The sequence below is a fragment of the Filicampus tigris genome, chromosome 8 (genome assembly GCF_054856515.1).
Source record: "Filicampus tigris isolate MCC_2025a chromosome 8, RoL_Ftig_1.0, whole genome shotgun sequence".
NCBI classification, from domain to species: Eukaryota; Metazoa; Chordata; class Actinopteri; order Syngnathiformes; family Syngnathidae; genus Filicampus; species Filicampus tigris.
The window spans coordinates 26656370-26674017 of NC_141224.1; the positions used below are offsets into that span (position 1 = coordinate 26656370).

Below are 17648 nucleotides of genomic sequence, written 5' to 3' on the forward strand. Positions count from 1 at the left end.
CTACCTCAGTCCACATGTTTTGGTCTTGTCCCTCTCGATTTGAGGGTTTGTTTTGTTTAAGATTTTGTTGAGAGCAACAACGGACCAATGCATATGTGCTTCCTTATGATTTTTGTCATTGTGGTTTTGAAAATCAATAAAAATAAATTTGAAAGAAAATTGTCAACAATAAAATCACAGGGTGAAGGTAAAATGCCGGCAGGAGTGCTCTTTGAAATCGCGATAAAATTTGCAGCCACCTCAAAAGATAGCAGGTAATAGGGATGGGGAAGCAGAAAGGCTGAAATTCATGACAGCCCGTACCAGAGCACCTGCTGCTCCACTTTATGTCGATATGCAGACTTAGTGATGCAGATGACTGTGGTGTCATCTGCAAACGTTGTGCGTTTAGGTTAAGGTTGGGCATTGATAACCAAGTAGTGAGTGGAACCAAGACTAATATTCCAGTTCTCCCGGAATCATGTGATGTCTAGTTTGGCATCCAGAAGAAGTACAAACGAAAAAGAACCCAAAAACCCCTGGCTTGAGTCCGTCCCTGCTGGCTACTCCTCTTCCCGGTTATAGCCGGCGCCCATTCCCTGCTGGGTGCCTGTGGCTTCAGCGCGTTCAGCCTGTGGAAGTGCGCCGGGTCCTTCTCGTGGATCTCCCCAGCTGCAGCCCCCTTTGGGACCCTGCTCTGGCAGCGGTTCCCCTTTGTGGTGTCGGCCATCCCTCTGGGCCGCCTCGCCTAGCAGCTGACTTAAAACTGGTGCAGATCTGGATCCAATGTCAGAATTGGCTCATTACGTCAAACGACAATTGAGCAAACAAGTTAAACTTGAACTGAAATAGTGAGTGAACACACAAATGCAAATATCCCGCTAATATTTAGCTCAGGATACACAGCACGTACATACATACATACATACAGAACTAGGCCTATGTGACCTATCTGTCTATCCGCCTACGACGGACGCCCATTTTGTAGGCGATGAACAAGAGACGGGAAACTTTAAAACATGGACAGACTAAGCATAGTCGGAAGATCATTTTTTCTGTCCAAGTAATCGTCTAGAATGGTTGAGCGAACTCCCATGCACCCTCGAGTACCCTGCCAAGAGTATAGAGCGGGTCCGCTGTTCCACAGCCAGGACGAAAAACACACTGGTCCTCCAGAATCTGAGATTCAACTTCCTGACGGACCCTCCTCTCCGTCACCCCTGAATAGAACTTACCAGGGAGTCTGTGGAGTGTCATCCACCTATAGTTGCAGCACAACTCTAGGCATCTTTTATAAAAAGGGAAACCACCACCCCGGGCTGCCATACAGAGGCACTTTCCCCGATGCCCGTGCAATGTTGCAGAGATATGTCAACCAGGACACCACACAACATCCAGAGCCTTTAGGAACTCTCGGCAGATCTCATCCACCCTTGGGGCCTTGCCACCGAGGAGCTTTTTAACCACCTCGGTGACCTCAACCCCAGAGGTAGGAAACCCCGCCTCAGAGACCCAAGGCTCTGCTTCATCATTGGAAGGCATTTTGGTAGATTTGAAGACGTCTTCGAAGTATTTTTTCCACCAATTCACAACGTCTCGTGTTGTGGTCAGCAGCACTCTATCCCCACTATATACAGAGTTGACAGTGCACTGCTTCAACCTCTTGAGACGTGGATGGTGGACCAGAATTTCTTGTAAGCTGTCCGGATGTTATTCTCCATGGCCTCATCAAACTACTCCTACGTCCGGGTTTTTGCCTCAGTGACCACCAAGGTTGCATTCCGCTTGGTCAGCCAGTACCCATCAGCTGCGACCGGAGTCCTACAGACTAAAATACCCATTGGACTCCTTCTTCAATTTGACAGCATCCCTCACAGCTGGTGTCCATTAACAGGTTCGGTGGTTGCCGCCACGACAGGCACCGACCACCTTACGGCCACAGCTTCTGTCGGCCGCTTCAACAATGCAAGCACAGAACATGGCCCACTTGGACTCATTCTTCGCCACCTCCCACGGGACGTGGACGAAGTGCTGCCGGGGGGAGTTGAAACTCTTTCTGACAGGGGATTCTGCCAGACGTTCCCAGCAAACCCTCACAAAATGTTTGGGTCTGTCAGGTCGGACCGGCATCTTCTCCCACCATCAGAGCCAACACACTACCTGTCATGGTTTTGTTTTGTTATTGCCGTCCACTCCAGCAGGAGTAGTGGGCGTGGCCTTCAGCAGCACACCTGTCCCGAATCTCAATCACTAGACTGTTAAAGGTAGTTAGCCCAGGCTGACAACACCACGTTGGATTATTCGCCACCAAGTGTTTGAATCTTCTAGACGTTCCATGTTTACGCCTCGTTTTTGCCTTTGTTCATGTGAGTAGTTTTTATTTTTTTTATTTTGTTTTTTTATCTCTAGTGATATCCTCGGTTTGTATGACATCGTTTTGGATTTCCTTGTTCTTTGGAAACAAGCAATTTCCGTTTATAATCTTTCCCTTTTGCAAGCCCTTTTTTTTTTCTCTCGTTTGTCCTGGTTTATTAAAACCAGCATTCTAAGTTGTACTTTGTCGGTATTGCATTTTTGTATACATATAGTTTATGTCAATTTTTATTTGAATCTGTGTTTAAAGAATCCGATTTTTTTCTGGAGTACTCCAGAATCCTGTCAGAATAATGTATTCTGCAGACTCTGATAAGGTTATGAAAGCTCTGGCTATTCAAGGACAACTGGTGGGACAGAAGCAGACAGTGCTGGCTTAACTCCGTGCGACTGCTATCCCATTGTTTTGAGGATTTAGGATCCCGTGTAGAGCAGTTTAGCCCCCAAATTGCGCCACCCTCTGATTCTCAGTTTTTCACTGTGGTGTATCCGCCCGCGGTTCAAGTTTGCGAGCCTTCCCTACCCCACCCATCCCGTTATGGTGGGGAACCGGGCTTGTGTGGTCAATTCATACATCACTGTAGTCGAATTTTTGATCAACAACCATGTGCTTATGCTCATAACAGCACCACCTGTATGATGAGTCTGTAGACTGGCCAGCCTAGTTCTTGTGCCATAGCCATGAGCAACGCACGACCGGAACTCTGGTCCTCTTTCACGGATTTTCTTGCAGAGTTTCATTGGGTGTTTCATCATCCGATCCGTGGAAAGGAGGCCGGAGGACAACTATTGGACTGAATCCGAAGTAGTCAGTCAGTCGCTGACTATTCCATTACCTTTCGTATCCTGGCAGCGAAAACTGGCTTCAATGATTGCGCATTACGACACAGCGGCATTGGAGGAACTCATTAGTTTAGCCATCCTACTGGACAACCGCATGAGGGAGAGACGTCCGGAACGGGGAGCGGAGCAGCCCCGCATCAAGCCAGAGCGGCGCCTGGTCCTATTGCCTGTCATTGTTCGGGAGGAGCCAATGCAACTGGGAGGAGGAAAAATGGCTTTTATTCCAATTGGGGGCCTGCTTCTATTGTGGCCTACGGGGTCACCGAATTCACATACCCGACGAGACCTTCCGCCCGCCATGCCCATTCACCCAATTGGGTGACTGTAAGTCGCACACCACCCCCTGCATTGTTAACCAGGATTCTGGTGAGTACTTCCAAACCCCGGCAGGTCAAGGGACAACTGACAATGAGTTTCATAGTCGCCAGGGACTCAAGATTGAGGGTGAAATATTCGGCCGAACCCAAAGTCTCCATATCCGTGCTGTCGGCGACTCGGGCTGACGACTGCTTTGTGGATTCCAGTGTAGTGGAGAATTTAGGTTGTAGGAGCCTAAATTCGATTTAAGTTAAATCATTATTTGAATAAGCAATTATTTATGTTTATTCGAATAGGAGACTTTTTGTTATAAACTAGTTGGAAAAAAAAAAATGACGAAGTTGTGGACACAAGGAAGTGAGATTGGAGCGTCAAACTAACGCTTTACAAATTACGAACCTACATAGGTTGTCTGGTCGAGGATTTAGAATAAATCAAGCGTATGTATGATTTCGGTGGGCGCCTCCTGGCGGAAGTTAAACAGGCTACCAATCTTTTGGTTTTAAAACTTTTGATAAATCACGTGGAACAGAGAAGTTTTTTTCTCATGCCAACTAGTGCGGCCCCGATAGTTCTAGGTTTGACATGGCTAAAAACACATAATCCGGTCATCGCGTGAGACCACCTTAGTAAAGGTTACGAAAGTTGGAGTCCGTTCTGGCACACTCACTGTTTACGATAAGCCACGGGAGGGAGTCTACCCTTAAACAAATCTCCAGCTGAGAGTATTTATTTAGATAAGATCCCAACTATATAAGGTATCTCAACCTGAACAGGATGCTCTCAAAGAATATATTTCTAAATCCATTGCGGCGGGGCTAATTTGGCCTTCCAAATCTCCCAGAGGGGCTTTTTCGTTGAAAATAAAGATAAACGGTTACGCCCGTGCATGGACTGTAAAGGTCTTAACGATGTCACAATCAAAAACAAATATCCACTTACGCTGTTAGATTCCGCTTTTGCACCACTACAATCAGCCAGTTTACTAAATTAGTATTTCGTAGCGCTTTCCATTTGGTAAGGATTCGTGAAGGGGACAAGTGGAAGACAGCCTTCAAGATGCCCTTAGGGCACTTTGAATATCTGGTTCTGCCATTTGGTCTGACCATTTCAGCTGTATTCCAGAACTTGATTAATGATGTACTGAGGGATCTGTTAAATGTTTTTTGCTTGGTACATTTAGATGATGTTTTGATTTTCTCGCGCATCTTGGAGGAACACTAAAAACATGTCCTTGTCATCCTGTGATGCTTATTAGAAAATAAACTATTCGTTAAAGTAGAAATGTGCGAATTTCATGTGGAATCGGTTCAATATCTGAGATTTATAATCGAAAAGGGATCAGAACCGATCCTTCCAAAATTCAAGCAGTGGTGGATTGGCCTACACCCACCACCAGGAAACAGTTGCAGCGTTTCCTCGGGTTCGCCAATTTCTACCGTAGATTTATAAACAGCTATAGTCGAAGAGCTTCGCCTCTAACTCGTCTTACCTCAATTAAGACTCATTTCAAATGTAGTCCAAATGCTGAAATTGCATTCAGAGACCTTAAAAAAGCTTTTACTAACCCACCCCAATCACCCCAATCCTGAAATTTCTGGAAAGTGGACGCTTCGAATTCAGGAGTGGGGACCGTTTTTTTCCAGCATTTCCCGATCTACCAAAAACTCCACCTCTTCAAGCCGTGTTCTCTCGTCGACTCAGTCCTACCGAAGCCAACTACGACCTAGGAAACAGAGAATTACTGGCCATCGTTCTCTCCCTGCAGGAACAGAGACACTGGCTAGAAGACACCAAAGAACATTTCACTGTGTACACAGACCATAAAAATCTTGCCTACATCAGCACTGCATAAAAATTTAACTCTCACATTGGGCTCTGCTGTTTACTAGATACAACTTCACCTTGACCTGTCGTAAAGTCTCCAAAAACGTCAAGCTCGATGCCCTGTGCCACATTCATAGCCCTGCAGAGGAGAGGACTGAACCAGCTCAGGGTTCCCGAGGCGTTCCATGGCCAGCCGAGAGACATAGACTCTCCCGCGTGTCTTGAATCGTCCCCGGGACCTCCTGCCGGTGGAACATGCTTGAAACACCTCACCAGGGAGGCGTCCAAGAGGCAGCCTAATCAGATGCCCAAGCCACCTCATCTGGCTCCTCTGAACGTTGAGGAGCAGCACCTCGACTCTCAGTCCCTCCCAGCTGACTGAGCTTCTCACCCTATCTCTGAGGGAGAGCCCAGACACCCTGCAGAGGAAACCCATTCTGTCCGCTTGTAACCGGGACCCCCTTTTTTTGGTCATGACCCAAAGCTTGTGACCATTGGTGAGGGTTGGAATGTAGATCGACCGGTAAATTGAGAGCTTCGCCTTTCAGCTCAGGTCCTTCTTCACCACGACAGACCGATAGAGAGTCCGCATCACAATAGATGCTGTATCAATCCGCATGTCAATCCCCTGTCCCATCCTGCCCTCATCCGTGAACAAGACCCCAAGACCCCTGGTCTCAGATTCTCGGCTGCAAATCGCTCCATGAGATTTGGAGATCACTGCTTGAAGAAGACAAAAGTACCACATAATCTGCAAAAAGCAGAGATGCAATACTGAGGTCACCAAACCGGACCTCCTCAACGCCTCGGCTGTGCATAGATATTCTGTCCATAAATGTTATGAACAGAATCAGTGACAAAGGACAGCCTTAGTGGCGTCCAACCCTCACTAGAAACAAATCCGACTTACTGCCAGACCAAACTCTGACATCGGTGATACAGGGACTGAACAGTCCGTATTAGAGGGCTTAGTAGCCCATACTCCCGAAGCGCCCCCACAGAACTCCCCGAGGGACATGGTCGAACACCTTCTCCAAGGCCACAGAGCACATGTAGACTAGTTGGGTGAACTCCTGTGCACCCTCAAGGACTCTGCTGAGGGTGGAGAGCTGGTCCACTGCTCCACAGCCGGGACGAAAACCACATTGCTACTCCTGAATCCAAGATTCGACCTCCCGACGGACCCCCCTTCATCACCCCTGAATTGACCTTACCAGGGAGGCTGAGGAGTGTGGGTCCTCTGTAATTGGAACACACACTTAAAACAGAGGGACGACCACCCCAATCTGACGATCCATAGGCACTGTCCCTCATGTCCTAGCGATATTGTAGAGGTCTGTCAACCATAGGGTTCGTTATGGACAATACGTCATGAGCACAGAAGTCCATTAACAGAACACCACTCGGTTTCAGATTGGGGGAATTCCTCCCAATCTCTCCCTTTCAGGTCTCACTGTCATTGCCCACGTGAGCATTGATGTCCCCCAGCAGAACGATGGAGTCCCCAGGTGGAGCGCCCTCCAGCACACCCTCCAATGACTCCAAAAAGGGTGGGTACTCTGAACTGCTGTTTGGTGCATAGGCACAAGCAACAGTCAGGATCTGTTTCCCCACCCTACGGCGGAGGGAGGCTGCCCTCTCATCCACCGGGGTAAACCCCAATGTACGGGCGCCAAGATGGGGGGCAATGAGTATGCCCACACCTTTGGCGCCTCTTGGGCAACTTGAGAGTGGAAGGGTGTCCCACCCCTCTCAAGAAAACTGGTACTAGCTGTGTGGAGGTGAACCTGACAAAATCTAGTCGGAAGCAGTCAGCCTCGCGCACCAGGTCGGGCTCCTTCCCTGCCAGAGAGGTGACATTCCATGTCCCAAGAGCTGGTTTCTGGAGCCAGGGATAGGACTGCCAAAGTCCCTGTCTTTTGCTCTCGCCCAGCTCATAGGGCACCTGCCCCAGACAACTTAACTCTTAGGATCATTGGGACACGCAAACCCCTCCACCACGGTAAGGTAGCGACTCATTGAGGGTATAATAAAAAATGACAAACACATATCCAGAATAATGCCAAATATAGGGATGTGACATTTGCCTCTCTTGTTAACTTCTCACGCTGTTGCACTCATTTATTTATTTATTTTATTCATTTTGGTCTATGGCATTCTATTTTTAAAGAAGTTCGAACACACGTTTGAAAAACATTAAATCACTACCTTACTCAGATACTCAGCAGGTTATTTGTTGTTTACAAAAGAGTGAGTAGGTTTGATGACAACACCAAATTTACTGAGCTGCTGTGATAAGTTGATGGGCTGAGGATGGATCTCAATTTTTCTTTCTTAATTCTTCCCAGCTTCTCCCTCCTATGCACAGACATATATCAATGGTCTAACAAGGCCACTTACTAATAATAGTGAGAAGTGAATCCACCGGTTGCCATCTTGTGTTGCCACTTGCTTAGTGCACTTGAACACAATGATTCACAGACTTGGGCATCACCTAACCACCACTGCATTCCATCCTGAATTTAATCGACCACGTGGTCCCAGTCCATCCCTCATTGGCGACAGCCAATTGGCGTAAAGACCGTAATCTTCACGTCACAAGCGCCGCCAAACAAATAAAAAATGTCAAACAAAAACAACAGACACACACACACACGCACAGCGTGGTGATTGGTGAAATAAAAACAATATGGGGCGCATGTCATTGCATCTGTGGTGCAAGGTACACAACACTGTTTTATTTCTAATTTTGTTAAAATGTATTTATTTATTTATTTATTATTATTTTTTAAATGTATGTATTTTTTCCTTACTCAGCCGTCTGTCAGGAGTGCGGCACCTGCGTGTGACGACGTACAGGTTAAGTCCATTGTTGACGTTGTTTGGCTGACTTGGACCACGTGGGTCAATTAAATATGCAGATGGGAAGTAGGTGATGCCCAACTCTGATGATTCATCCGCAGCATTTTCACATTATTTGCTTTCTCCCTTCAAAAAATGCCAGTCTGGTGCATACAGTTGTACCATTAAGTGTGAGAGAAGTGCTATGTGCACTTTCATCAGTATGACTGCATAAAGGTATATCTTTGAGTGCTACTTAAAGATTCGACTGCATCATGTTGTCAGAACAATGACCAATGCAATGAAAGCAAAGCCCATCAGTGACAAATTTGCTGCAAAATGTAAGCCTGACCTCTGTAATACTGAGATAACATACTCTGAATAGTCGATGCAAACATTCTTTGTTAGGTTCTCATACTTCATTCAGGGATCCTAACGTATAACACGTACTGATACCAGAGTTTTCAAGGCAAACTGAACATAATTTGTCAGTTACGGTGGATACAGTAAGTTGGCTGCCCTCTGGCTTCAGCCGCAATGGGCCAATTGTTACTCCACCATGTATGTTTGCGCTCCAATGCAGCCGCAGTGACCTGACAAAAAGAGAACTGGGATAAAATGTAAAGCATCTACAGCCATTTTTCAAGTTGACAGCAGAGGGCAGTGTTTCACTTCTCAGAAGGCTGGCCACAGAATAAATTGCACTAGTGGCGTTTGATACCGCCAAATTACACTGCATTATTGAAACAATTTTGAAGCTGAAATTCTGAAATATTTACCATCCTGTGATATCCCTAATTATTACTACTAGTAGTGGTGAGAATATAAAAACACAATTGTATTCTAGGCTTGGCAAAAAGATAAATTTATGCATGACATGAGACGGTATGCATATTTTGGTGCAATTGCTCATTAAATTTTAATGGTTTTACTGCTTGCTAAGACCTCATCTTTACATTCAGGCCAGAACACACAGCAGTTTGGCTTTATTGTACAAGGGTACTGGTAGTCCTTTCCACAAGCAGCAGGTTTTGTGATTCTGATAGGATCATACATTAACGAACCATCTTCATACTCACTAAATGAAAAGCCCATGCTGCCAATCGGTATTCTGCTGAATGAAAAATATGGAAAAGTAAAATTATATGATATTGACAGATATGAAATGATGTGCAATTATTTAAAATTATTTGAAATGAAAAATGAAAAAAATTGTGGTAGGGATAAACTGAGCAGTTTAAAGTTGGAACAATTTTCAATTTGTCAAAAAATGTAGAGATTATTGTGGAAAAAAATCCAAATGTTTTTCTTTCATTTTGAAACTTAGAAAAAATGCGACCATTTTAAGATGGACTGTGTAAAGTTGGAACGGTTTGAATCAGAAAAATATAGGGAAAAAAAGAAAATATTAATTTTTGCCTTTTATTTTGAAATTGTGTATTCAATGTATATATATATATATATATATATATATATATATATATATATATATATATATATATATTTATATAGGACATTTGTGATGGAAGTTATGGATCAAAAATATGTCTGCCTGTTTAAAAGCTGTGGGTTGCCCTTGCTGTGTGGATCAAATATGGCTCAACATGCTCCACAACAAACAGACACACAGACAGACAGAGACACACACGCACGCACACAAACACACACAAACACTCGCACACACATTCTCGTAAATTATTGATACACGTGCACTCACACATACACAAAGGCCTTCTTCACCCCACGTGAACTCAGACTTTCTTGCAGCATATTGATACATTTTGAATAAAAATAAACATTGGCATATATCAGCAGGACGACTGGTTAGCACTTCCGCCTCACAGTGCAGAGGGCGTGGATTTGAATCCTGCCCCGGCCTTCCTGTGTGGAGTTTGCATGTTCTCCCCGTGCCTGCGTGGGTTTTCTCTGGGTACTCCGGTTTCCTCCCACATTCTAAAAAACATGCATGGTAGATTGGACACTCTAAATTGCCCCTAGGTGTGATTGTGAGTGTGAATGTGTGTTCGTTTGTCTCTGTGTGCCCTGCGATTAGCTGGCAACCAATTTGGGGTGTCCCCCCCTACTGCCCATTGACAGCTGGGATAGGCTCCAGCACTGCCGCGACCCCTGTGAGGATAAGTGGATTGGATAATGGATGGATGTATAAGCAGGTTTTGGTAGAGATATTATCAATTGCGTTCTGTTGGAGTTGCAGTCTATATGAGCAAGAGGTTTACAGTTTATGAGGGGCTGGATCATATTTTTCGGCATGACAGTCAGTGATCCTGAAGACATAGAGGAAAGCGAAGCTGAGGAGGATGTGGAGGAGGATGAGGTTCAGTATGACCCTGAACTAGACCACACATCTGATGAGGAGGACCCATGTCACATGCAATTCTGATTAAAATGAAGTTGTTTTTAGGAGCAGGAATGACTTTTTGTCTTTATCCTACCATAAATCTATACGGGTCAGTTTTGACCCCTAACACCACAAATGTCACTATTGTTAATCATTTTAAATATAAAAATAAATACTGTAAATAAAATAATATTTGGGGTAGGGTTACTCTAATATTAATTTAAGATGTGGATCATTTAATTACTCATTTTATCACTATAGGAGACACAATTAGTGATTTTAAAACAGTTTTTGGAATTGAACACACGTGGTATATTGTGAGATAACATGTCTGTGGAGCAAAAAAATCAAATGGTAACTTTTGTCATACCCCACCTGCCAAAACCAACGGGTGGATGGGGGGATGATGATGTATCTGCTTCCATATACAATATCGTGTCCTGCAAATACCTCTTGAAAAACATGTCCTGTCCATTGCTTCAAGAGTCAATCTTCTCAAATTATTCTCAAAGCATTCATATTTATGTAGCACAGCTGCACAGATGTGAGTGAAGACAAGCATGTGCACAGTTCAAGGTGTTATGGTGATTCTGACCAAAATTGAATCAAAATTGTAATTCACAGCAGCTGAAACTTGCAACTGCAGTCTATTTGTTAGCAGAGGGAACAGTCACAGAATGTATCATCAGGAAAGATTAAACCTGTGTACCAAAAATAAACCAGACCCAAGGTTTACTGATTAAATTGTTGTGTTGCGTTGAGTATTTGATTCATTGTGACAAGACTTTTACTGACTGATATCTTTAGTACAAAAACTGACAAATTGTAAAGATGGGTCTCTTTCCAGGTAATACAATCTGTAATAGTGTGTAAACTGGATGAAAATGCTCCATTCCAAAATGTAAAACAATCCACCATCTGTAGTATTGCCTTTTGTAGTGTAAAACAATACACCATCTGTAGTATTGCCTTTTGTAGTGGTCATCCACTCTTATCCTAAGCAAAATGCAAATATGTATTTGTGTTGTGGTCTATTGCATACACACTCTGGCTCTGGAAAGTGAAACCTCGCTTTATCTGCTTTTTGCAGGCCTCACTGCATGTTCGGTTGTTAGTTAGCCTTGGATAAGAATGAAATTGTGTTTGCTTTTATTTTATTAGTTATACATTTTGTGACTATGCCCTGATTATCTATAAATTATTCTATAATATTGCATTGTTGCAGAGAACGAATGGGATTTTGAGCAGTAAATCCATGTCATTTGAGGTAGAACGTGTTATGCAGGCCTGGCATATGCTTGCATCCGGCTCTTTGCCTGGTTTCATGCGGCTCATAAAGCCCTTTTAACTCTGAACTTTGCAGCGCACCTTTGTCATCCTCATTCATTGTGTACGTGGTGAGGGTCAGTGACCACAGACTGGAGCCTTGCAGGGCTGTGCTGCGTGGCTCGTACATCTGTCGTGATGGCAAATTGAAACATTTTCTTTTTTAGAATGGTGCCGTCGTAATGTCAGAAAGCATTTCCAATAGGAGAGAGGCTGGCGAGTGATTTACTGCTGTTTTGGCCGTATTCCATACGCAGTAGCATGTTTGCTGTAAAGACAGAAAACGCCGCAGGGAAACCGATGTATTCAAGTTAGGCGGGCATAGTGGCAATGTAATATGGCTTCACTTCTCGCAACAGTATTGTTAGTTCATTCTTGTATAAAGCTGTGTTCGAGGAATGTTTCAGTTGCGTTGTTTGGAAGATCAGGCAGAAAGGTAGGCACAGTTCCCAAAATGTATGAATCACTCATATCAAATTGCTTGGAACATTGCACAGGCTAAAATAAAAAAAAATCATACAACGTTAGGGAGTTCGTCAAAACATGCAAAACAGAGCTAGGGAATGAGAGGATGGGATGGGGACAGTTCATGTGTGCCCATATGAATGATGTGGCTCTTAGCCTCTGACTGTTTGGCCCCCCGTACTAGTGCTTGAAATGTTTTCTCATATCCCTCCCCCAAAGTGTATTTTAAGATAAGATAAGATAAGAATGCCTTTATTGATCCCGCAGTGGGGACATTTTCATTGTTACAGCAGCAAAGATATAGGTCACACAGGGACGGCGGCATAATGTAGTAGCCATTAATGTATAACATTGACGGCAAACATTCGGGATCAAACCTATGTAAATATAAGCAGTAACATGTGTATATACACATGTATATACACACCAACATACATCTACATAAAAAAGTATGAGGAACACTCATTTTAGCCTGTACATAGTACAGAGGAAAAATACTCTAAGTAAGTGACAGTGCTGCAGTGCTGTAGTGAAATGTAAGGAACAACATTGGATAAAAATAAAACTAGGCTAACAGTAGTGGGGAATGTTGAGTATTGCACGGTATTACAGTAGTAGGGAATATTGGGTATTGCACGATATGAGCTCAGGTGCAGGACTGCACTATTGCACTAATGTCCGCCAGTTTGTAGTGACTACACAATGTTCTTGTTAAAGAGTCTGACAGCAGCAGGCAAGAAGGAACGGCGGAATCTCTCCTTTGCACAGCAAGGGTGTAACAGTCTGTCACTGAAGGTGCTGTGGAGTGCTGTTAGGGTGCCCTGGAGGGGGTGGTCCGGGTTGCCCAGCATTGATGACAGCTTGGCCAACATCCTCCTGTCCCCCACCGAGTCCACAGAGTCCAGGGAGCAGCCCAGGACAGAGCCGGCCCTCCTGACCAGTTTGTCTAGCCGCTTCTTGTCCCGGGCCAAGACGCCGCCTGCCCAGGTGACCACTCCCTGGAAGATGACTGATGCAACCACCGAATCATAAAAGTTCCTGAGGAGTGTCCCCTGAACCCCAAAAGACCTCAGTCTCCTGAGTAGGAAGAGTCTGCTCTGACTCTTCCTTTAGAGGGTGTCTGTGTTGTCGCACCAGTCCAGTTTATTGTTCAGATGAACACCCAGGTACTTGTAAGTTGAGACTCTCTCAACATCTGTTCCCCGGATATTCACTGGTGCAGGTGAAGAGTGCTGGCGCCTACCGAAATCCACCACCATTTCTTTGGATTTCCCCGCATTGATCAGGAGGCGGTTCTGCTGGCACCAGTCTATTGCAACCTTTATAAAGTTTTTTATTCTTTGCTGGCCAATTGTGCCAAAATATTACATATCATTAGATGCAAATGCAGGTTTACCTCATGCAGTTCGCTCATCTAATCTCTCTAGCTTTCAAGAGTTGTGTGTGTTTTTTAGGGCTACTTCTATGAGTGAACACACCGTTAATCAGTCACTGCAGTTGCCATGTTTACATTAATCAACTCACCTCTAGTACTTGTTTAGAGCTGACAACTCTTGGGAAGAGTTGACAAAGAGGTGTTATGCTTTTGTTGGTTTATATTGTATTTTTAATAGCTTGCACAGGTGCTGTAGTTTTATTGGCGCATATGGTCCTTTTATAAACTCTATGTCAAGTCAAGTCAAATGTATTTATATAGCCTTTAATCACAGGAAAGTCTCAAAGGGCTTCACATGCCCATAGGTGACAACATTTAAATGACATCCCCCGATCTTAAATCCCAGGAGAGCAAGGAAAAAAATCAAAAAACCCATCTGGGAAACATGAGAAACCTTGAGAAGGGACCTCAGATGGGGGAACCCCCTTCCAAGGATGATCAGGCTGCAATGTTGCAGAGTGGGCAACATTTAACACATATTATGATACTATACGGTGTTAGGTAAAATAATGTGAAAGTTAATCAAATGAAGTGCTGCAGGAAGATGACCTACGGTGAAGTGTGTCCCTGCCCAGTTGATCAATGTAGACATCTCCACAGCAGCGCCTGCGAGGATGTGGTCAACCTCAGATCTTGTAGTGGTCAGTTGCTGTGGGATCAAAACAGCAACATCCAATTCGGTCGCCATCACCTAATTCCCAAGCCTGGGAAAAGGGGGCAGAGAAAAGAATGGAAGTGGCAGTAAAGAGGCCAAAACAAATAGTTCAACTAAATGCAGAAGTGTACAAATACTGTAAGTCTTTAGTCGTGTTTTGAACATTTCTACTGAGGTAGCGCCTCTAATATCCGCGGGTAAGGCATTCAAAAACACTGGGGCCCAAATAGAAAACGCAGTAGAACCTGTAGACTTCTTTTTGGCTCTCAGGATCACTAATGTGTACAATGTGTGAAAGTTCTGTTTTTGGGAATATATTGTATATGCTACCGAAGTGCTTTATCACTCTATATATCCATATATTTTCATTCCTTAATCAAATATACCACTATTTTTGCTTAAATGTAAATTGAAATGTATGAAGCATTTGTGTGAACCAGGGATCAGCTTGAATCCATTTACGAGAAGTGGGCTTCTCCTGCCAAGTAATTCTACATCACTTTGTTCCATTGTAGCTCAATACTGGTGCCAAATAATCCTTTCGGGGATTGTTTTGTAATTTCACTCTGATAGCTTCACCCAACAGTTGGAAGATTGTTGCAATTAGATCCACTAGTTGATTAACTTTTTTCAACATTATGATGAGAGCAACAATTACACTCAATGATTATGTAATTAAAATAATATTTAGGTGAGGCACTGCATAATTATATATTGAAAGTTTTAATTGAATGTCTCCACAGATGTTAGATTACTAAATCTAATCTTTTGCAAGTGTGATAAGCAGGTGTTGGCTCTTGCATCATGCAGAAGAATGATTGTTGTCTACACATGTGTGTTGTGACCCTTTCCTAAGCAATAGGTTTGGATTCTTGCCCTGAACCGCAGCCCCCCACTAACGGCCACAAAGTGGGAGACCGCTACACTGTAGGCGACATGATTTCCTTCCAGTGCGATGAAGGCTTCTTGCTACAGGTCGGTGAATATATTCTGTGTGAGTAAAGCAATTCAATGCAGCTTACAATGCTAAGCGAATCATATCCACCTGCCTAGAGTGAAATTTTTTTCTGTGAGTAGGGCATCACAGAGCACTGGAGCCCGAATAGAGAATGCTCTAGAACCTGCTGACTTATTTTTGGCTCTCGGGATCAACCAAAGAACCAGCGTGTTCTGAGTGAAGGTTTAAGGAAGGAACGTACGGTATCACTAAGATGGCAAAATAGGAAGATAGGTGTTAACAGAGCTAGGCATTTTACAAAAAATTGAGCGTCCGTTATTCCTCATCCGTCTGCAGCATGGGTACCCTTCCGTTGTACATCATTCAACTTTTTTTCCAGGGTAATGAGAATAATAACCGTCTATCGGCCGGTCCGCCTCTAGTTTTAAAACTCACTCGCACCCCTTGCAGGACGATATTTGAACAGAAATAGTGACTCACTGCGCTTTGTAAGCCTGCCTGCTTGTTATGCCAGCTTGGTCCCTCACTCAAATCTGTCCCCTAAGCAACAACAACTCACATACGGCAAGCGAGAGGAGCAGCAGAGAATGAAGAAGAGCGCGAGCAGGGTTAAAAAACACGTGATAATTAAACTACGTCTGACGGCGTGTTCCTGGAAGACGCTACAATATGCTAAATATCGCTATTTAAGTTTGACGTTTTTGGCTAAACAGACTGCTTGCTTACTCATCTAAGAAACATTCACAGTTGCATGATGCCGTGCATTTTAGATGTGCTACCTGCAACATAGCCGCCAATCTCATGTAGCAATGTCGGCACATAAGTTTCAGACTTATCAGCGTACCTTTCCCCATCGACGATTTTAAAAGGAAAGCCAGCATGTTCCCAAACAGGAGACCACAGTGTACGAGGGACCTTTGAGCTCTGGCTTGTTTGCGTATGCCATAATAAGCCATTTATCAATGCATATATGATTTATCACGGATTCTGGCATACTGGCTCTTTTGTACCGCCACCCTCCTCTCCTGCATGCAACAGTCAATAGCACACGTGCGTAAGCTCGCGCTAATAACAAAAAATGATCAGAAACGGTATGCAAAGTGGACTGAACCGAACATGCCATACCGAAATGTATTAATACACCCACGTATACCGTTACACCCCTCGTGAATACTAATGTTATATAATATTATCAAGTGGAAGCATGTTGATGCTTAACAATAGGGGGTCAAGTACTGATTCCTGTGGGATTCCACAGGTGACAATACTCTAAGGTAGCATTTCCATAAATTACATGGTGTGTCCCCTCAAAGAGATAAGCTCTAAACCAAGAAAGTGCTGATCCTACATGAGCCTAAAATACGAACACACATTTCGAGGACTTCTAATAGTATGTTATGACTGACAGTGTCAAAGGCAGCACTATCGAGTAATAATAGTACTGATGAGGTGTTGGAGTTCATAGCCAGTCAAAGATCATTTTTGCAAGGGCCAATTCAGTTGCATGATCGGCCCTGAATCCGGATCGAAAAAGTTCAAATAGATTACTTAGTGGCCATGCGATCATCAAGTTTATATGCTACAATGTCTTCTCTTTTAGAAAAATAGAAAATATATATTATATATATTATTTTCTATATAATTTCTATGACTAGGCAGCTGATTGTCTATTGTCAGTGCTATTTTATAATTTACTAAATCCCCAAATTTGAAAGCTCTTAACTTAGTAAAAAGCCCATTTGATGGTTTTCGTTAGATAAACTTTGCAGTGTCAAGTCACTTGTTGCACATCTGTTGCCACAAACCCAAACCAGTTCCAAACCACTGAGGATACAATTTCTATCTTGGGAACAGTGCTGTTTTCGTCAATGATGACAATGACGAAAATATTTCGTTAACGCTCCTTTTTTAAATGACGATAATGAGACGATGACGAGCTAAACGTGGCCGAAACATGACGTGACGTCTATGAATTTTCAGTGACGAGACGAGATAGGATGAAATTGTTAGCGTGTGGTGCGTCAGACGTTTCAAAATTTATGACATCCCTTCCTATTGTACACATTATCTGTCTTTCAAAAAAATGCAATGCTGGTGCAACCTATCCTCGTTCGGGCACGCCCACTGCCGCGTGGGCACGCGTCGCACACACCAGCACAACAACACACTAACAGGTCTGTGGTCATTCGTCTCGGCTCACGCACACTGACACGCTTTCCTTTGACGGACCATGGTGAAAGTGACAGAAAATGGGCTTGGTGGTCGCAAA

General features: G+C 43.9%; 1 protein-coding gene across 11 annotated transcripts in view; it reads left to right on the top strand.

The window, feature by feature from the left end:
- LOC147144176 (CUB and sushi domain-containing protein 3-like) overlaps positions 1-17648 on the top strand; it is a 708031-nt gene that overhangs the window by 374500 nt on the left and 315883 nt on the right. For 10 of the 11 annotated variants that reach the window (XR_015087713.1, XR_015087712.1, XR_015087709.1 and 7 more), the window contains exon 39: positions 15278-15396. Coding sequence is in view for 6 of the 11 variants with exons in the window: in XM_086037008.1 (XP_085893134.1) it covers positions 15278-15396 (119 nt within the window). In the remaining 5 variants the exon portion in view is untranslated. The remainder of the gene's footprint in view (positions 1-15277; positions 15397-17648) is intronic. The other variant, XM_086037002.1, reaches the window with a different exon arrangement.